At 36.1% G+C, this 22,072-nt stretch overlaps 1 protein-coding gene across 1 annotated transcript; it reads left to right on the top strand.

Annotated features, from left to right (window-relative positions):
- The first annotated feature begins 212 nt into the window (after positions 1-212).
- Positions 213-21,794, top strand: CEP76 (centrosomal protein 76). The gene is made up of 12 exons (XM_079108854.1): positions 213-406; positions 873-1,028; positions 2,113-2,188; positions 2,804-3,028; positions 4,726-4,911; positions 6,537-6,634; positions 8,638-8,766; positions 13,394-13,582; positions 16,409-16,575; positions 17,961-18,294; positions 19,588-19,805; positions 20,218-21,794. The coding sequence occupies exons 1-12, from the start codon at positions 344-346 to the stop codon at positions 20,354-20,356; spliced, it is 1,980 nt and encodes a 659-aa protein (XP_078964980.1). The 5' UTR covers positions 213-343; the 3' UTR covers positions 20,357-21,794.
- The last annotated feature ends 278 nt before the right edge of the window (positions 21,795-22,072 follow it).

The raw sequence follows: 22,072 nt of genomic DNA, 5'->3' as shown, positions 1-22,072 counted from the left end.
TGCCGGCGCGCGGCGCGGAAAGCGGCGGCCCGCGGGAGACAGGCGGCGGGCCTCGCCGTGGGAGCCCCGGCTGGGCGCAGCGACCGGGCCCGGGGTGGCCGGGGGCGGCGGGACCGGGGCCTGCGGGGGGACTGGGCGGCGAGCGCGGAACAGGCAGCGCGGCGGGCAGCCCCGGGTCCGGCGCCGTTTGAAAACAGTTGGCGGCTGCGCGGCAGCAGCCGGGTTCCCGCCCAGCGCCGGGTCGGCCTGACGCGGCGTCGCGTCCCGCGGGACCCGCGCGAGGCGGGCGGCTGAGCCGCTTTGTGCTGCGGCCGCCACTGACGCTCCCCGGCCGGCCGCCAGCATGTCGCTGCCTCCGGAGAAGGCGTCGGAGCTGAAGCAGCTCATCCACCAGCAGCTGAGCAAGGTGCCGGCGCGCGGCCCGGGCGGGTCGGGGCGGCGGGGCGGCCAGGGCGTTCTCTGAACCTGAAGTGGGCACGGAGCCCGTCTGCGGCCGGTCCGCTGGCACTTCCGCGCCTCCCCAGCGCCGGGCAGGTGCAGCCAGCGCCGAAGAACCACCTGCGTGGCGCTGCGCTCGCGGCCGAGCTCTGGCCGGGGTCCGGCGACCGCCGCCCGGGCGGGGCGAGGGTCAGGGACGCCCGGCTCTGGCCTGCGGGTCTCCGGGCTGAGCGCCTACGGCTGGGTGGCTCTGTCCGCCGCCCGAAAGGCTGGCTGTGGTGCTGGGGCGCGGGGAGAGCGCTGGCCGGGGTTCCCGCGTTCGCAGTTTGCCCTGCTCACCGTCGCTCACCGTTAGCCTTAGAAGCCTGAGGCTGGGGAAGCAGCGCCTGACTGCTTTGTGATGTTGAGAGTTACTCTTGGAATTTTCTGCGTAGATGGATGTCCACGGCAGAATAAGAGAGATCCTTGCTGAGACTATACGGGAAGAATTGGCCCCTGATCAGCAACATTTATCGACAGAAGATTTGATAAAAGCCCTTAGACGTCGAGGAATCATTGATGATGTGATGAAAGAACTTAATTTTGTTACTGTGAGTCATGTTAGGGGAAAAATTTGGAAATGTATTTAATCATGCATAACTCTTTAAACGGACTGTATTTGGGTCCTCTCCCTTAATTTAGTAAGATCACTTTAAAGCCATTCTGTCTACTATTAGCTTAGTTTCAGCTTTGAGTATGGCAAATAGCATTTTATATCAATGAAACTTGAGTTATACATCATGTTCCTTTTTCTGCACAACAGTATTTTCTTTTGTTTTTCTTTACATAAGTAGTCTTAAGTACACATCCTTTAGTCAAATTAGTTCCCCATTTGACAAAGTGCTTTTTTCCAAGATTGTTTTATAACTCTTTTAGGTTGTTATTTTAAAGAAAATCTGTTGTGAAAGTTTTTAAAGAAAATGCTGGACTACATAAGAGCTCTGGAATCTTTTGATATATATAGGTCAAAATGGGATGATAGCCTCTTGGTACATTAGTAAGTAGGCCCTCTTTTGAAAATGAGGCAATAATGAGAAACTGACCTCAATATCTGGGTAGTATAATGTAAAAATAGAATGGACTTCATAATACAGCAGGGAATTAAGTCTTTTTGTACAGCATCCTTTTTTGGTTTTTGAGGTTTATGAACCCATTTGTTAAAAAAAATTGACCTATTAAAAGTCTCTGCTATATGAATGTCACTTTATTAAAACCAGTTCATGGTGGAATCCTAAGCCACTATTATATAAGGTTTAGAGAAAGTTTAACCTTGTTTACAGTGTTAAGAATTTGTTTTAGGGGGCTGGGATATAGCTCAGTTGCAAGACAAGGCCCTGGGTTCAATCCCCAGCACCGCAAAAAAAAAAAAAAAAAAAAAAAAAAAATTTGTTTTTTCACAATCTGTGAATGGTAAGACTTACAGGCAATTTGCACTTTAGGAATAACCAGTTTTACCATCTTTTATGCAGATATTTTTAGGTATTTTCATTATACTAGGAACATAAAGTTTTGGGTTTTCTTTTTTTTTGGAGGGGTCTTATGCTGCCTACTTTTGGTTTTAATGATTGTCATGTTCTTACCTAACTATAATTTTTGTTTTCTAATTGTTTTCATTTTTGTTATCCTGCTTTTTAGGACAATGTTGATCAAGAACTTCCTTCCTCTCCAAAACAACCTGTTGGTTTTGATAAACAATCAACACTAAAAAAAAGTATGTATATATACATATGTATTTAACATTAATTTAGTTATGGTTATTAATGGGTATTAAAGCACTATAGTGTTTGATATTTAATAGAAAAATACTCAGTAATTGTTTACCAAAATGAAACACTTAAAATTTTATGGTTAGTTTGTCTAAACTTGGATTCCATTTTGTATGTAGTGTATCAGATTTCATATGTAGCAAGTAGATGTGAAACCAAGAACACTGGTTTCTTATGTTTTAAGATATTTTATAAAAACGTTACAACTTTGCTTTTTAATGGTAACATAATTATTTGACATATACTTGTTAAGTTGATAACTGTGTGAATTGGTTTATGGGGCAGAGGAATGTTTTATAAGCAGCTAAAAAAGCAGTGAACAGGGAACCTTGGCTCTGATTCCTTTCCTGCTGGGAGGAAGTAGCCAGAATGTAAATTCAGAAAAGGATATTGTATTCCATATCTCTTGTCAGAGTGCTAATGATTTGCTCTATAGTAAATTTGTTGCCTTCTTTTTTTTAGTATTAGGTTTTATTTCAGTCAAGTTATTGTTTCCTAATGTCTTGATCACAGTCTAAGTTATTTGGCAGTTTCCTCATATATATTGCTACACTTTACAGCTAATATTGATCCAACACGGAGGTATCTTTACCTTCAGGTTTTGGGTGGAAAAGCTTTCTTGGAACATCTTCAAGAACCCGAACCTTTACCAGGACAAGTTTGTTCAACTTTTACTTTATGTTTACATTATCGGAACCAACGTTTTCGTTCTAAACCTGTTCCATGTGCCTGCGAACCGGATTTTCATGATGGCTTTTTACTTGAAGTACACAGAGAAAGCTTAGGTAAGGAACGAGAAAGACGTTTAATCGAGTAAATCTTTGTCAGGTTTTATTGCAGAACAACTACAGCTTTCCCTGTAAGAAGAGGTTTTTTGGGGGGTGGGGGGTACCTGAGATTGAACCCAGGGGCACTCAACCACTGAGCCACATCCCCAGCCCTTGTTTTAATATTTTTATTTAGAGACCGGCTGTCACTAAGTTACTGAGGCTGGCTTTAAACTTGCAGTCCTCCTGCCTCAGCTGCCAGAGATGCTGGGATTACAGGCATGTGCCACCACACCTAGTAAGAGGAGATTTTTTTTAATGGATGAATCTTTCTAATCTTTTATTTTTTCGTGTACTGCTGTTTTTTTATTTAAATGACTTCTACCCACCTTGTTTTATTCTGTTTGCTAGTAATTTTCCTTATAGATTATTTTTTGACTTTTAATTATCAGTTCTTTAGTTATAAACACTTAAGTGCCTATCATGTGCATATTACTGTGCTAGGCAATTGCTGGGGATGTAATGGAGAATGAGACATGATCCTTACAGTTATGTAACTTAAAAGTCAAAGTTTGGAAAAATCATCAATAATTTTTATATTGAGTATTTATTGAGAAGATACTCCTTGGGATTTACTGGGTTAAATAAAATATAGTTTTAAAATTAAAAAAAAAAGTCAAAGTTTGCATGTATATAAAGGCATTTTATTTTATTTATTTATTTTTGTGTACTGAAAATTGAACCCAGGGACACTGAACCACTGAGCCACATCCCCAGCCCTTTTTTATGTATTATTTAGAGACCAGGTCTTGCTAAATTGCTTAAGGCCCTACTAAATTGCTGAGACTGGCTTTGAACTTGCTGTCCTCCTACCTCAGCCTCCCAAGCTGCTGGGATTACAGGTATGTGCCACTATGCTTGGCCTATAAAGGTATTTTATACATTTTAGTTGTCAACATAGCTTTATACGTAAGTAAAATTGTAGAATTATATCTTCATAAGTTTAGATTTTAAGATGGAGAATGCACTCATAAATTGTTTTTTCCCTGTAAAAAAATGTTAAAGGCCGTTAATGTGATAAATTTCTAGATCCAGGCATTACATATTTTTCAGTTTTCTGTAGATAATAGAGTGATAATTTCTAGAGGTTGAGAGTAAGGTAGGCAGACACAGTAGTGTGGGCCTATAATCCCAGAGACTCAGGAGGCTGAGGTGAAAGATTGCAATGTCAAAGCCAGTGTCAGCAACTTAGTGAGATCTTCAGCTACTTGGCGGGATCCTGTCTCAAAATAATAATGTGGTAAAGTGCTGCCTCTGGGTTCAATTCCCAGTACCAAATAAAAAAAGAAAAGAGTAAGATTCTCACCATGAACATAATTTAAAAAAATTTTTTTTGAAGAAGAAGAGAAAAGATAATTTAAGGATTAATGATGTCAAACATGGCATTTTATTGTAGTGTTTGCTTTATGTACTTTAAAGAACAAATTCGCACTGTCTATACATTAAGTAACTGGATGATATCACATATTTGCCAGTTCTCTTAGAAGTTAATGACAGACTGTATTCTTATTCCCATTTTTCCAAGACATACAAAATTATTTTCTTTGGTTTTATATGAGTTACTTATTTAGTATAATTGTCAATAAAAGTTGTCTTTTATATTGTCTAATGAATATGTAATGTGATATTTTTTCTCTTTTGGCTTATGTTGCTAGGCGATGGAACTAGAATGGCTGATTCAACAACAATGTTATCAATAAGTGATCCAATTCATATGGTGCTAATCAAAACTGACATATTTGGTGAGACCACTTTAGTAGCATCCTATTTTCTGGAATGGAGATCAGTTTTGGGCTCAGAAAATGGAGTAACCAGTCTGACTGTGGAGCTTATGGGTGTAGGTATGATGAGTGTCAATCTTACTTTTTATAGGCACAGTTTGTATATACATTTTATATTTATATCTTAGAGATTCCTTATAAGCCAAGAGGGAAGCCTGTTAAAGAGAATTACTTCTTTATTTATATTTGGTAACAGGAGTTGAACCCAGGGTGCCTAACCTTTGGGCCACATCCCCAGGTTCTTTTTTAAAATATCTTTTTATTTAGAGACAGGATCTCACTAAGTTTCTTATTGCCTTCCTGAGTTGCTGAGGCGGTCTCCAACTTGCAGTCCTCCTGCCTCAGCCTCCTGAGCTACTGGGATTACAGATGTATGCCACCATGCCCAACTTAAATAGAATTTCATTAGCATTCCAGTTGTAATCTTAGGGCACATCTTGACATATAATACCAGTATAGCACTGGTCAGTCGGCCTTGCCTTACAGAAATTTTTTTTCCTGGAAATTGAATATAGAAATTTTGAAGGTTTTTGATTTTCATTTGCTCAAATAAGTATGAGACTATAAAGAAAAATAAGATTTTTGGCATACAGAAATATGCGTGTGCAAAAAGCTTACTCCTCTCTAGCATATGCTGAAATACAGTGCATCTAGTCAGTACCAGTGATTTCTGAAGAATATGGAGTACATTTTTCTCTCAGCATTTTACAGTGGGCAAGTGAGATTTGGAAGAGGTGATAACTTGCTCAGTGTGAGTATTAATAACTAGTAGTCCTTGAGGGGAAAGTTCATGCCTATCTTCTTTATCATTGTCTCCTTGGAATCTTGCATACTGCCTGTTATGTATGTTTGCTAATAAAATGGAAAACCCAAAATCCCAAACCTACCAATGTTTTATGCATGACTTACAATGGAATTACTTTGATATTGAAACTTCTTCACAGAGTTAAACCTGGCCAGTGCACAGCATAGCTTTAGTAATGGTTTGGTTTTTAAATCAGACCTAGAATGTTTTTCCTTAAGTAAAAAGAAGGGAAAAAAGGTGTTCTTTATGCAGGAAATTTATTTTTAAAAAATTCCCAGGTATTTGTCTTCAAAAATAGGCCTAACATGATAATCACAGTAATGATCTGGAATCAAGCATATGCTGATTTACTGAAGCAATATTAAATACTTTGGGTATGAAATACATTTGTTTTCTAATTCTTCAAGTCTAGACATGGATTAAAAATTTGTATTCATGTGTGATGTGATAATAAGAAAGGGTAAAAGAGAATTATTCTACATGTCAAAGAGAACAAAATGCTTTCTGACTTTTTTATTCATGGAGACAGAATGAGGTATTAACAGTTGCATCGATTTTGTGTTTAGTGTAAGTCTGGTTGGTGAGATGCATTTAATAAAGATTAAAAGTTAAGAATCCCTAATCCATTAGATCAGAAAAATTTCTTAAAATGTGATTAGAAAGCCAAGAAAATAGTTAATCTTCTTCTAACTAGAGAAATGCTTTGTAAAAAATAAAAACTGATTTTGTTCATTTTTTAATGTGAATGGTAAAGGAAATGTTAAATATTAATTCCATTTAAGTGGAAAACACCAAGCTAAGTTATTCTGGTTACACTTTGGTGTATGTAATACATAGTACTGAAACTTGCCAAGTTCTAAATCTTTATTTATGTTTATAGGCACAGAATCAAAAGTTTCTGTGGGAATTTTAAATATAAAACTTGAAATGTATCCACCACTCAATCAGACGTTATCTCAAGAAGTGGTGAATACACAGGTAATTCCTGGTTTCTCTTTGTATATTTGTTTTCATTGTAATATGTTTACCTGTTGACCTTAGAAAGTACTCCCTTTTTGAAATTGCCATGTATTTTTAAATTAGTATTCAAAGGTTAAAAAAGATTGAGAAAATGACAAGATTGTTTTTCTAGGGAAATCTGTGGTCTGCTTTGGTAAATGCAGTGAATATTTGAAACGAGCAGAATTACAATATAAGGATTACAGAACTGAAGGAGATAAAGGAGTAACCTCAGTAGGGTGGGGTTTGTGTTCCTTTTGTAGACGTTTATTGAGAGATCGGTGTCATGTTGTTTCTGTTCTGTGCTTAGCGGTTGGCACTTGTGGCAAGTTTGGAGAGGCTTTCTTCCCTGCTTCTGCTGTCAGGTCTCTGAGGAGCCACTTTCTTCTTGGTACCTGAGACCAGCAGGTTTCTCCACCCCTTCAGGTGGGATGTACCACCCATTTCTTGTTAGTCTTTGCATTGCAGGTCATGATCCTCTGCTGCCTTGTGGCATGATCCTCCTTGACTGCATACTTTGGTCCTGAAATTGTGCTTTTACTCAGTCATACCCTTTCATATTGTTCTATTTATAGTCTTGTGGTATCTTAGTCTTATTTACTTTTTATTATTATTTTTGCAATATTGGGGATCAAACCCAGAGCCTTGCACATGCTAGGCAAGTGCTGTACCACTGAGCTTTTTGGGGTCTTGTTATTGGTTTTGGTTTCTCAGTTTTGCATTGCTAGCCCCTCTCCCCCAGGTAAACAGCATCCTACTCTGCTTTCTGAAACAGCTTCTTCAGTTCTGAACTCTCATCATCCTTTAATCTCTGGCATCTGAGATTTGTGTTACATACACCTTAAACTACATAGTGGGAACTAACCTGATACTACTGGTAAATAAATAGAAATGTGTACATACACATACATAATGTATAAGTTTTACTTATGTTACTCGTAAGTTTATATAATATATAAGGAAGTAAACACTTGGGTCCTATTTTCTTTTTAATATATTGACAAGCAGTGGGTTTTGTGTGTGCGTGTGCACCCATACTAGGAATTGAACCCCAGGCTTCTGGCATCTGTGTAGACACTCTACCACTGAGCTCCATCCGCAGTCCCAAGGGCTCTAATGTTTAACATTGTTTTATAAGCATTTCTCATGTTTCTGTTGTCATATTTGTTTTTTAATGACTGTATCGTAGGTTTATTCTCCTATTTCTCATATATTTTTAATAATTTCTCAGATTTTTTCTTTAAAATTGCAATTGTTAACATTTTCAGGTCAGAAATACTTATTGATCTTAAACAGATATTTAAAAAGGCCAGGCACTTTTCTAGATGCTGAAGATGCAGCAGTGCACAAGGCAGAGAGCTTGCTCTTTGGAGCCTAGATTCTGATGAGAAGACAAATAATAAACATGAGTCCATAAGCAAAATACCAGATAGCAGAAGGTGTTAGGTGGAGAAATGTAACGGGTGAAATGTGCGATATGTGATAGAGTGGATGCTGGGAGTGAGTTATTAGGGCAGGGAAAGGTCCAGCTGGCAAGAGCAGCACACTAGGCCAGAGCATTCCAGGCATGGGGAATAGTAGCTTCAAGCAAAAGTCCCTGACAGAAACAAAGGCCCTGTGTGGATGGGGCAAGAGAAGAAAATGAGATCAATGCCAGAGTTTGGCAGCCCAGGCAGGTACTCCAGAGTGTGGTAGAAAATTATTGAAGTGTTTTAAACAAGGAAATAACAATGTAATTTTGTAAACAATAAATTGCATGTCTTGGGAGGATAAAAAGATTACTTTGACTATTGCCTGGAGACCAAATAGTATGGCTAGTCATAGAAACAAGGAAGTGTCCAGGCTCTTGCAAATGAGGCAAAGACAAAAAATGAGGCAAAAACGAGGGAAGAGAAGTGGATCTGTTATATATGCATTGTGGTAATCAAGGAGATGGAGTAGAAATTTTAAAAAAAAAAAAAAATTGTTTTTTAAATTTTAAGCTTGCCTTGGAACGTCAGAAAACTGCAGAGAAAGAGCGGTTATTTCTTGTGTATGCCAAGCAATGGTGGAGAGAATATTTGCAAATTCGACCCTCACACAACTCACGGCTGGTGAAAATTTTTGCACAGGTAAATATTGTTAGATAAATTTCATTCCTGTATATGATATTTAGTATTATATATATAAATTTTATTTAATTTGTACTTGTAAAATGCATGTATTCCAGGTAAATGAAAGTTTATTTGTAAAATGCAGTGCTGATTAGTGGCATAACACAATCTTTTATTTTGCTTTCAATTTTTTATTAGGCTTTTAAAACCCTTTCTGAATTTATTTGATGTAAAGTAGTTGAATATTTTATTTAACCTGAACTTGACCCTTGCACAATACTTAGAAGTTAGATAATTAACCACTTGGACACTTTGCAATTTCTATGTAAGTGCAGCTCTTGTGTGCAGAACACAGGTTCAGGACATAGATTATTTTCAGTTGGGTTTTAAAAAAATGTTACATGCAGTAATTCTGAATAACCAAGATCTCTCAGTGACCCATTGATGGCCAACTGCAGAATTCCAACAACAGATGCTTCTTGACTTATAATTGGGATTATATCCTGATAAACCAAAACCATCAGAAGTTGAAAATTTAATACATTTTAAAATACTGTACATCATAGCTTAGCAACACAGAGTGTTTACCCTTGTGGTCATGTGTCTGATTGAGACCTGTGGCCACCTAGCATTGAGAGATGGTATCATACTGCATATTCCTAGTGTGGAGCGCAAAGTTGAAAATGTGAAGTATGGTTTCTACTGAATGCACTTAGCTTTCACACTATAATAAAGTGGAAAAATTGTTAAGTCAAATCATCCTAAGCCTAAGACTATCTGTATATATCTCTGTCTCTGTTTTTCCCGAGTCTTAAGTCCATTTTCTCTTTAAGAAGCCATTATAAACTGTGTAGTATGATTCTATATTTATTATAACTTTTGAGGAGCCATTCAAATATTTCACATATGTTCAACTGCATATAGATGCTTCTGTATATAAGTATAATGTGGTATTTTTTTGACTTATTTCTCAGATCCTAGCTTACCCTGTTCTTCCTGGATGTTGGTACAAATGAAAAATGGTTCAGTATCTAGATGGGGAACTTGGGAATGAGAGTCCCTGGTTGTCTAGTGGTGGGAATGAGGGAGATGGCTTCTGACTTCACAGAGACATTGTCCGTGCTTTAAATGACTGCGTAGGTAAGATAGTGCTGATGTCATCACAAGGGCATGGAGAAACCAATCAAAATATAAGTAGCTTCCTGCTTTTTAGTCGAATTGCAGATTTTCACTGATGTGGAGTCTGGGACCAGAGAGGATTCAAGAAGTGGATCAGATAAATGACAGATTACAGAGAAAGGGCAATGGACTAGGGGATGTAGCTCAGTAGTAGTAGCAATAGTAAGAAGGCAACCCTGGAATTGATCCCCAACATCAGGGTGTGGGGAGACGGGGGGACAAGGAGGAGGAGGAAGTTGATATGCAGCTAAGGAAATTAAGGAACTGGAATTTTCTTTTAGGAAATATTGAACAGGGCTGGGAATATAGCTCAGTTGGTAGAGTGCTTGCCTTTGTAAGCACAAGGCCCTGGGTTCAATCCCCAGCACCGCAAGAAAAAAAAAAAAAAAAAAATTGAACAAATTTTCTACCTCTTAAAATTCATTGTCAAAAGAATTGAACCAGTAAGTTCATTTAATCTCATGATAATCATATCAGATTGTCAAGTGGTCAGGTGTTCCCTGTCTTTGTAAACAGTGCGAATGAATAAGTAGTAGAGTCTTTCATAAGATCAAATGGCAACTCCTTGGTCCTGGCATAGTCAACATTAAATTGCATTTATGACTAGGTATTTGTGCTGTGTGCCACCTCTTTATGTATATGTAGAGTAATTAAAGTGCCTGTTTTATTTAGTCCTAAGGTATTCCCAGTGCTTCTTCCCATATTTAACTATCTGTGAAATTAAGGAAGAACAGGTATTTAAGGCAGTCAATCTAATTATTAATACCATAGTATTGTGTTGTGTTTTGTTTTTGATTGAACTCAGGTGCACTTAACCACTGAACCACATCTCTAGCCCTTTTTATTTTATTTTGAGACAGGGTTTCACTGAGTTGCTTAGGGTCTTGCCGAGTTGCTAAGGCTAGTCTCAAACTTGCCACCCTTTGGCCTCAGCTTCTTGAGTGATTGGGATTACAGACATTTACCACCGTGTCCTGCTTAGAACCATAGTTTTAAACTAGAAAATTATACATGGCCGAACAAGAATTTATTCCTTCCAGGCCCAAGAGGAAATGAGTTTACAGCAGTATTATGCAGTAGAGCTTTGCAGAGATGGCAGTGTTCTTTGTCTGCTTTGGGCTCTCGCAGCCATGTGTAGAGAACTCAGAATGTGGCTAATGAAACTTAAACTGAAATTTAGTAATTAAAATTTAGGATGAAATTCTGGTGTTGTATTGCACAGTGGATTGACTGAAGATAATAATAATGTACTGTAAATTTTTAAAAGCTAGAATAAAGAATTTTGAATGTTTTCACCATAAAATTAGTAAATAAGATATATATAGATAAGTATAATTTTTATGTATTGAAATTTTTTTAAATCAATGAATTTAAAAATGGAAAAAACTTTATTATTGGATAGTGCAGGTTGAGAAGTTGAAATTTTGAAATTTTCAAGAGAAATAATATATGGGGATTTATAGATAATATATTAAATATTGTTATAATGAAACATGATGATATATCTTGTATTCCAAGATGCTATTGTTGATAGCAGATAAATCTGTTGTTCAGGTACTTGCCCTTTTCTTTTCATTAGTGACTTTGTAAAAACAGAACTGGGTTCATTATTTTTACCTAACCAAAGATCTGTGGACCCACCATGATTATTATATACTTGGTAATCCTTTGTTCCTTTTCTCCCTCACTAGCTAGTTTTAGTACAGTACAACAGCAATTCATTTAAATGACATCTTTTGAAATTTTTAGTGGAAGAAATTTTAAATTAAGTTATAGAAATTGAACCTTAAGGCTAATAAGTTTTAAGAAAATGTTATATCCTTTTAATGTTCTGCTTGTGATTTCAGAACTTAATATTCCCATACTACACTAATTAGTAATGCTGTATTAATGTAAAAGAAAACCAAATAATAGTTTTCCACTTTCCCCTAAAATTAGAATAATTTTGTTTTAAAAAATTGGTGGCAATCAGAGTTGAGAACTGTCAGAATGAGTGAAAATGAATGAGTGAAATGTTTTGTTCTGGATTGTGTAACAATTTATGATCAGATGTGTATAATAATCAAGTGTAAGGGATACGTGAGCTTTTTTTCCTTGCTGAGGTGCAGGATTATTCTGGAGAAATGATGTCTTTGTGATATAGAAAGATCAGCACTTCTGATCGTTGTCGGCTGAGTTGGGTTTTGTCTCTGAGGAGCCCTGCCAGGGTCAAGAGTGGGAATGTAAATTGGTGCAACCATTATGGAAAGCAGTGTGGAGATTCCTCAGGAAACTTGGAATGGAACCACAATTTGACCCAGCTATCCCACTCCTTGATTTATACCCAAAGGACTTAAAATCAGCATACTACAGAGATTCAGCCTCATCAATGTTTATAGCAGCTCACTTCACAGTAGCTAAACTGTGGAGCCTAGTTCACAATAAGGGGGCGGAGGTGGTCCTAGGGAAGAATAGAGTTAACTTTAGGTTAGGTAGAGTGGAGTGAAGGGCAAGGAAGGGGTTGTGGAGGCAGAAAGGATGGTAGAGTGAAACAGGCATTATTACCTCCTGTACATGTATGACTGCATGACTGATGTGATACTACAACGTGTACAATCAGAAAAATAAGAAGTTATACTCCATTTATGTATGATTAATCAAAATACCCAAATGCATTCTACTATCATATGTAAAACTAATTAGAATAAAATTTAAAAAAAAATTTTTAAAAAGTGATAGGTCTCCAGACCTTGACCAGCCAGCCAGTCCTTTTTTATCACTGTGGCAGTAACTGTGAAATTAAGGAATGTGTGTGCCTTGGTGATGTTAACTCCTCTCAGTCAGGAGAGACTGTTACGCACACAGTAGTTACTTCCACAAGCATTAAGAGGTAGGATGAAAGGCATTTTCATAAAATGGTTTTTAAAATTGAACTTTCAGTTGACTTGGTTAACAAATGAACATTTCCTGAGGATCTCTGAAGTGGGATGCTGTAATGGAAACAAATTAGCAATAAGCTCTGATCATTGTTAGATCAGCCAATCAGAGGAATTATTTGTTCTGTCAGGATACATATTAAATTCTGTTTGGTAATATGAAAGTCTTGCTAAGATGCTGAGGCTGGCTTTGAACTTGTAATCCTCCAGTCTGAACATCCTTAGCCTATGGGATTACAGGTGTGCAGCACCTTGCCCAGCTGTCATAGGCTTTGGAGCCAGACAGCTTAGGGTTTGAATCCTGACTGTTGTGTGTTAGATGTAGCTTCTCTTTTTTTATCTATGAAATGAAAATAATACAGATGAGAATGAAAGGAGATTATATGGACAGTTCTTAGCAGCATAGTGCTGGATTTAAGGTTAACAATAAATGGTATATAGAGTTATTTTATCTCACATTCATGTATTCTTAAAAAAAAAAAAAAAAAAAAGCTAAAATTGGGGGATGATAATCTATCATTACAGATGATGTTCTCATCCTCTTCTTCCAGGATGAAAATGGAATAAATAGACCTGTCTGTTCCTACATTAAACCACTTCGAGCTGGCCGGCTTCTGGATACTCCACGGCAGGCAGCAAGATTTGTTAATGTCCTTGGTTATGAACGAGCCCCTGTTATTGGAGGAGGAGGTAAACAGGAACAGTGGTGCACTCTGCTGGCCTTTCTCTGTAGAAACAAGGTATCATACACACATAGTAGAATTAAGTAGCAAGTACATCATAGTTACTCTGAACTTAAAGTACACTTGTAAAAGAGTGACCTTAGGAAAAAAATGTACATACTGTTAACTTGAATGAGAAAATCTCATTCTTCCATTTGCCATAAACATTTCATTGTCTCAATACATGCAGAAGGAATCTTAGCATCTTTGTTTTCTCACAGTTTTCTTGTGTAACATTGTGATTTCTGCAAGGTAAGGATGTGTAAGTACTAGTCAGAAACCAAGCTATAGAGTGAATTGGAGACAGCCTCATGACCAGAACTATGGTCTTCTGGTACAATTCTTGTGTTAATATATATTTTAAAACGGAAAATGGCAGTACAAAATGAATATGAAAAAAAAAAAATCTTGGATTCCATTGTATTTTTGTTTAGTTTTAAACACAGCATGTGATTAAAGATGTGTATAATTTGGTAATGTTAAAATTTTTTAATGACTCACTTTTAGTAAGTAAACAGATTATGGGATGTCCCCTAGTCATCTGAACTCTAAAAATGATGATAACATAATGAACAAATAAGAGTATAACATTTAGTTCTATCGAAACAGGAAAAAAAGAGAACTTTCCTTCATCTGTTATTGTTTTGAAACAGTTTTACTTATTCTGAGGTTGTATAAATAGTATGGTTATTCTAGGTAAAGCTCAGTCTGTGGAAGAAAGATTTTTTTCTTTCTTCCATGGATTTGGATGATGTTGATAAGACAGAAAAATGATGCATGGGTTTTTGTTTGTCTTTGTTGTTGGTTTGTAGTGCTGGGGATTGAACCAAGAGGTGCTCTCCGCCTTGACTGTGTCCGCAGCCCTTTATTAAAGACGGTTAAAGAACATTTAACTTTACTTAGCAAAAAAAGTGAGATTTATTTCTAAGCTCTAGTTCCCAAAAGTTATGTTTATGGTCTTTTTCAAAATTTCAAATGTAATAGAAATAATGTATTCACAATTATGTCTATAATTATTTTGTAAAGAAAATAATCACCTTTTTATTTTGGTACCGGTGATTGAACCCAGAGGGCACTTTACCACTGAACCACATGCCCAGTGGAGCTGCCCCCCCCCCCCGCCCCGCCTTTTTTTTTTCTTTCTTTCTTGAGACAGGATCTGGCTAAGTTGCTTAGGGCCTTGCTGAGTTGCTGAGGCTGACTTTGAACTTGTGATCCTGTGCCTCAGCCTCCTGAGCTGCTGGGATTACAGGCAGGCATATACCACCATGCTAGCTTGATTGCTTTAATATTTAAAGGCAAGGTACATCGTAAAGGAGAAGCTTAAAAATTATTCAGTCTTATAAAAAAGCCTTACGATAGTAAAGGTGAAACTTCAGAAACTGCTAATTCTTTTCCAAACTTACCATCTCTTTATATTTTTTTTTTTTTTTGGAGGTATGTTGCTTTTTCCATAATATAAGTATAAATTTCCATAATTTCCACAATTATAAGTATAATGTTTGGTACATTTTTGTGATTTCCATCTTCTAATGGTCATTTCACATTTTCTTGAGTTCCAGTTGTAGGAACTGTTTCTTTTGGCCAACTTGTGCTTCCAGTTTTTTGATATTATGAATGAATTTTTAAAAATTATTGTAAATTTTGTTTTTGTAACCAAACCTCAGGATCTAAAAGGTTGTTTGAAGTCAATTTTAATAACTATAAAATAGCACTTGTTTAGAATGCATAAGGCCCTTGGTTCCATCCCCAACACCACAAAACAAACAATGGGGAGCCAGTAATTTAAAATTTCGAGGGGAAAGGAAGCATTCTTCCTTCTAACATTCGACTTGTTATTTTCAGGGCTGGGGATGTAGCTCAATGGTAGCTAGCACTTGCCCACCAAGTGCATGGCCCTGGGTTCCATCCCCAGTACTACAATAACAAAAAGTTTTTTTTACTTTGCATGTTACCTGTAGTATTTCAGTATACAAATACATATATTTACATAATTGTAGCCATATTGTTATTTTTATAGTTTTCCACAGAACATATTAAATATTTTCTATGTGCAGTCTTCATAATTTTTTTAAATTGTGAAATAAAACCATAGCAAAGAGAATTTGGAAAACGGGGAGAATGAAGTATAACCTAACTTAATAATAGATTGTTGTCATTTTATTATTCTTTTCCCAGTTTTTCCTACATATGTATTTCCTTGAAATTATATACAGATGCCACAAAATCATTAGTTTTTCCATTTATTTACATTTTCTGCTGTATGATTTGTCAACTTCCTTATTCATGTCCTTTAGCTATTCATTTGTTAAAATCTTCCTGATTTGTATGAGTTCTTTGTAAACTTCTGAATCTAAGTGCCGCCTTTTAAGTGTACATTATGATTATTATATCTGTGAGAACTTAATTTTTTAAATTAATTTATTTTGTGGCACTGGGGATCCTATTTAGTGTCTCATACATGCTAGGCAAGCACTGTACCATTGAGCCATGTTCCCAACCCCTGAACACTAACTTTGTAAAATAATTCAGGGGGGCTGGGATGGTGGCTCAGTGGTGGAGCACTTGCCTGACATGTGTGAGGCACTGGATTTGATCCTCAGCACCACACACACAAAAAAACTAAATTAAAAAAAAAAAAAGGTAAAAAAATACATTCTGCAAAAAATAAAACAATTTAGGCCCTTCCAAAATTAGTATATTTCCCCCCATTCTTGCAATTTAATACTGAACTAATGATTGAAAAAGAAAAAATTTGTTAAAAATTTTGATTGTATTAGTGCAACAAATATTAAATGAGGCAACAATATAAAGAAAGTACTTTTAATTCATTCTCTCCTCTAGGGTGACTGTGAAGATCATGCAAACCTTCTGTGCAGCCTTCTTCTTGGATATGGGTTAGAAGCCTTTGTCTGTGTTGGGACTAAGGCAAAAGCAGTACCTCATGCATGGGTTATGACTTGTGGAACTGATGGAACCATCACTTTTTGGGAGAGTTTAACAGGACACAGGTAAGTCAACTCCATTTACAGGGATTATAAAATGAAGGTATCAGTAGTTTTAATTAGTTGATTTTTGTGGTGTTTGGGATCAATCCAAGCCTCAAATGCATTAGGCAAGCACTGTACCTCTGAACTGCATCCCCAGCCCTAAATATTTTAAAATAATAGTTTTTGTTTATATTGATGGTTCATGTTTATAATTTTAGTTATTAGAAACTTTTTGGAGACTGTAAGAAATTACTTCAATTATGGCAGCTAAGTAAAAACTCCATGAAAGTCTGTGCCCCTAAAAAGAAATCTTTCCTGACATAATACTGTTAAAAAACAAATCACAAATCATAGTGATTTTTTTTTTTTTGGTAGCGAGGATTCATCTCAGGGGCACCCAACCACTGAGCCACATCCCCAGCCCTATTTTGTATTTTATTTAGAGACAGGGTCTCACTGAGTTGCTTAGCAATTTTGCTGAGTCTGGCTTTGGACTTATAATCCTCCTGCCTCAACCTCCTGAGCCCTGGGATTACCTCACCTAGCTCATAGTGACTTTTAGTTTTATATAATTGGCACACTTTTTTTCTGACAATCATACCTAGATCTGAAAATAAGTACAATGGATTTTTTTTTTTCATTTAATATCTTGGCACTTATATTTTTATTTCATTGTACAATTACCAGAATTTGTTATGGTTTGTTAAAGTACTTTTAGTATTTACAATTAGGGTTTATTTCAGTTTTTTGTTTAAAAAACTCAAGCACTCCCTCTTTTCTGGAACATTCTCTCCTTAGCTTCTATCCTTCTTCCTTTCTGGATGGTCTTTCTCGGTTTCCCTCATCTCATCTTTATTTATTTGTTTTAATTTTTTTTTAGTTGTAGATGGACACACTACCTTTATTTATTTTCTGTGATGCTAAGGATTGAACCCAGTGCCTCACATGTACTAGGCAAGAGCTCTACCACTGAGCTACAACCCCAGCCCCATCATCTCATCTTTAAATGCCGAATGTTATAAAGACATAGCCCTGGATTGCCTTCTTGTTTCCCTGGGTCTTCATTCTTCCTGGCTAATAATCATTTTGGTTAGTCATGCCTGCTAATATATAGCTTTTATTCTAATTGTATTATACGAGATAAACTTTTTTGATATTGACAGTAGACATAGAATATATCATATTGTTAGGTGAATACAGTTTGGTTTCTATATTATAAGATGTTCATGCAGTTAATACAGAGTAATCAGATTGTGAAAATATGCAAAGAAAAAACAAGTATTAAACTTTAGTCCTTCAGGGTGGCTATGGTCTTATGTGTTAGACTAGTTTTTTTCCCTCAGTAAGATGCTGTCTGCAGTTTTAAATTTTTCAGTATGTAAAATTTATAATTTAATTTTTTTTAGGTACATTCACAAACCTACCAATCCTGATGAGCCTCCACTTGCCGAACAGGCCAAACCATTGTACCCATATCGAACAATTGGTTGTGTTTTCAATCATCAGATGTTCCTTGGAAATTGTCAACCCTCTGACGCAGTAGAAACCTGTATATTTGATTTGAATGATGAATCCAAATGGAAACCCATGAGTGAAGAAGCAATTAAATCTGTGTGTGCTCCAGGAGCAACAACATCCCTTCCTCCCTTCCCACCTCTGTGTGCATCCACAATTGATGCGTCTGTCACAAGTAATGAAATAGAAATGCAACTGAGGCTCCTGGTGTCAGAACACAGGAAGGTAATCAATGTCAGAATAGTTGTAGTTCATACCTTTTTCATTTGTTCATGTATTGAACTTTTTTGTGCTTTTTATTTTTGTTTTTGGTACAGAGGATTGAACCAAGAGGCCCTTAACCACTGATCAACCACATCCCCAGCCCTTTTAATATTTTATTTGGAGACAGGGTCTCACTAAGTTGCTTAGGGCCTCGCCAAGTTGCTGAGTCTGGCCTTGAACTCACGATCCTCGTCTCAGCCTCCTGAGCTACTGGGAGAGGATATCATTTTATATACATCCATCTAGGCAAAACAGATGCCAGTGTTGATATTATCTTTAATGGTATCTGTGAACTAGAAAGTGAGGTTCCCATTTTGCCACAGGAAAAGTGTAGTTGATCATAAACCTTTGTGATGAGCAAAAACCTTTAATGTTAAGTTAGAAATTAATAAAGATACATTATGGTTATCAGAAGATTTAGAAGTTTGAAAAGTTTTTGTTTGTAAATGTATGTTTTTTAAATCATGTGTTGTGTACAAATGAAACCATAATTGCCTTTAACATTCCATAGAAACATGCTTTAAGCTCCCTAAGGACCTATAGCTGGTTGTCTTTTTTTCTCTTATGGTATAAAAGAGCATTTTACAGAGTAAGTGCTTACTAAATACTGAGTTTAATTATAATGTATCATTAATTTGTTTTTTCTCATGTACTGCAAGTGAATTGATATGGGTTCAGTCTTTTTTCTTTTTAGAAATATATGAAAGTAGCATGTATTTTGACACATTATGCATACATAGTGTATAACTTATTCTAGGCAGATTCAGTCTTATTAAACTCTCTAAAGTTAAATAAAATATGATCTCCAAATTCATTGACTCTGCTGTGTCTTCATATTAGGACTATTCCATGTGGCCGCCTCTAGTACATGTTTTAAAAGTACAGGATATAAAACCTTCATGAACATCATTATATTGAATGTTTTTTGGTTGTTTAAGAACTGAAACCTGATAACCGTTAGTTCCTCTTTTTTTACTTCTATTCATTCTTAGGATGATTAATAGGAAATTTTTAAAAAACTGGTTACTTTAAAAATCTTTTCTTGGCATCCATTAAAAAATAATCAACTTTTTTTTTTTTTTGTTTTTGTTTTTGTTTTTTTGCGGTGCTGGGGATCAAACCCTGGGCTCTGTGCTTGCAAGGCAAGCACTTTACCAACTGAGCTACCTCCCCAGCCCAATAATCAACATTTTTATTTGTTGATTTGTATAATATTAATGTTCTTCACTTTTTCGTTTCCTCTTGATCTTGTAGGATCTTGGCCTCACAACTGTTTGGGAAGACCAGCTTTCCTATCTTTTATCACCAGCTTTGGCTTCTTACGAATTCGAGCGTACCACAAGTATATCTGCAGGCAATGAAGAGTTTCAGGATGCCATAAGGAGGGCGGTGCCTGATGGTCACACATTCAAAGGGTTCCCAATACATTTTGTGTATAGAAATGCAAGGCGTGCATTTGCTACATGTCTCCGGTAAGGTGGCATTATGGAGGTATCACTTTTTTTCCTTAGAAATCTTAGAAACGAGTTATTCTGGTAGTTATTAGGAGTGACAGCACAGCATGAGCAATGACTTAACCCTTCTTGCCACACATTTTGTTAGGTCTGATGTAACCCTAAATAGTCTGGGATAATTTTCCCAATGATTTTGGTCCAATCTCAGTTGAGGATCTCTGATCTTGTCTAGTGTATAGACTATGAGGAAAGAGTCTATAATTTGAATAGCTCAACCAAAATTATTGAGCCATTGATAGCAAAGATAGGATTTTTAAATATTTAGATACTTATTAAATATTTAGTTAAGTATTTAAATACTGACTTAGTTGGAAATAAGAAAGTAAAACCTGTGGTCACTTCTTAATTGAGTAAATTTTCTTTCTAACAGATCCCCTTTTTGTGAAGAAATAATCTGTTGTCGTGGAGACCAAGTGCGACTGGCAGTTCGCGTCCGAGTGTTTACTTACCCTGAATCTGCATGTGCTGTTTGGATCATGTTTGCTTGTAAATATCGCTCTGTATTATAGGACTAACATTTCCATAAGAATTATATCTGTGTTTTACTGGAATTTTACACATTATATATTACTAGCTGTTTGGAGGGTTTTTTTTTTTTTTTTTTTTTTTTTTTTTAAATTTTAGCGTCATAATCTGATTTGGATGTCTTATTTCAATTTTGTATAGACCTGACAGTGTTTCAAAAAAAAATCATGATGTATGTATTTAAAGTATAAGGATGAAAAGCTTGTAAAAAAATCTTAGTTGAATTTAGTATAAATTAAGTGTATATTCTATTTTAATAAATGCTACTTTGTTTACAGATATTCAGTAGTTTAAATATGAATATAAAATTTACTCAGTTTTCTTTACATTAATAATCATAGAGGTATATGTCTAAAAGTTTGAACCATAGTAAAAATCAAAGTGATCATTATTTTTCATAGGTGAATGAATTATTTTGCAGACATTAGGAGAAATTAACCTCACAAGATTTGTTTATTGCATATATAAAAATACATTTTCTGAATTACCACTTTTGTGGTTTACCCATCACGCTGGGGATATTTGAGACTTCCCAGAAATTTATGGGAAGTCTTTGAAATAACAGTAGGAAATCAGTAATCCCATGAAAGCATAAATATTAATAACAACAGTAATTTATAAATATTCATTATTATAAAAGTGTATTGGGAGCCTGGTACAGTGGCACACATCTATAATCCTCAGTGATTGGGGAGGCTGAGGCAAGAGGATCTCGAGTTCAAAGCCAGCCTCAGCAAAAGTTCTGTTTAATTCTTTTCATCATTCACTACTGTAAATTAAATGTTTTAAAAACATAAAACAAAGTTATTGCTTTATTTTTACATATAGTGAATATTTATGATTTAACTTGTTTCAAAAATTTGGAAATATTATCCTATCAGTTTTCATGGAAAATGATAATCAGGTGTTTTCTTGTGAGATGACATGATTTAAAAAATTAGTAAAATAAGAATTGACATTTTTTATCTGTTGCCACAATTACACATAAAGCTATCAAGAGAGAAAATTGCTTGTAATTTTAAATTTTTGAGATGCACTATGAAGCACATACTAAGAGACAGACTGTACACTTTGCATAGTGGGACACACCTGTAATCCTAGCGACTCGGGAGCCTTGGATAGGAAGATGGCAACTTGGGCCAACCTCAGCAATTTAGCAAAGCCCTTAGTAGCTTAGTGATTAGTGAGACTGTCTCAGAACAAAAGATGAAAAGGGCTGGGAATATGGCTCAGTGGTTAAGCACCCTTGGGTTCAATCTTCAGTACCAAAAAAAAGAGGCAGACTGTATTATCATCAAGTGATTGAGACTGTTTTAACTTTTAGGTTGGGCTTCCTGCATTCCCGTACCATAATAACATGTGTTTTGAATGTGCTTTTGGTATAAATTCTAAAATAAATTTGCTTTTTAAGCACTTTAATAAGAGTCTGGCATTAATATTTTCCTTTGAAGATAGTCTACTTCAATGACTTCAATATGTTTATCCTACTAATAATTTTTCTTAAGAATTAATTTACCTTGTATATTTAGCCTCTTATAAGGTTGTTTAAAAAATTTTTGTAAAATGTGTAATGTGTTCTTTTTGATAATATGAGTATTGACATGGTTCTCTATATTTATATATATATATTTATTTATATAAACATTTAGTAGAAAATTATGAGAAGCCCAGAACTTTTATTTTTCATTATCAAGCATAAA

This window comes from Sciurus vulgaris, assembly GCF_902686455.1.
Source record: "Sciurus vulgaris genome assembly, chromosome: 13".
NCBI lineage: Eukaryota > Metazoa > Chordata > Mammalia > Rodentia > Sciuridae > Sciurus > Sciurus vulgaris.
This window is presented reverse-complemented; position numbering and strand designations above follow the sequence as displayed.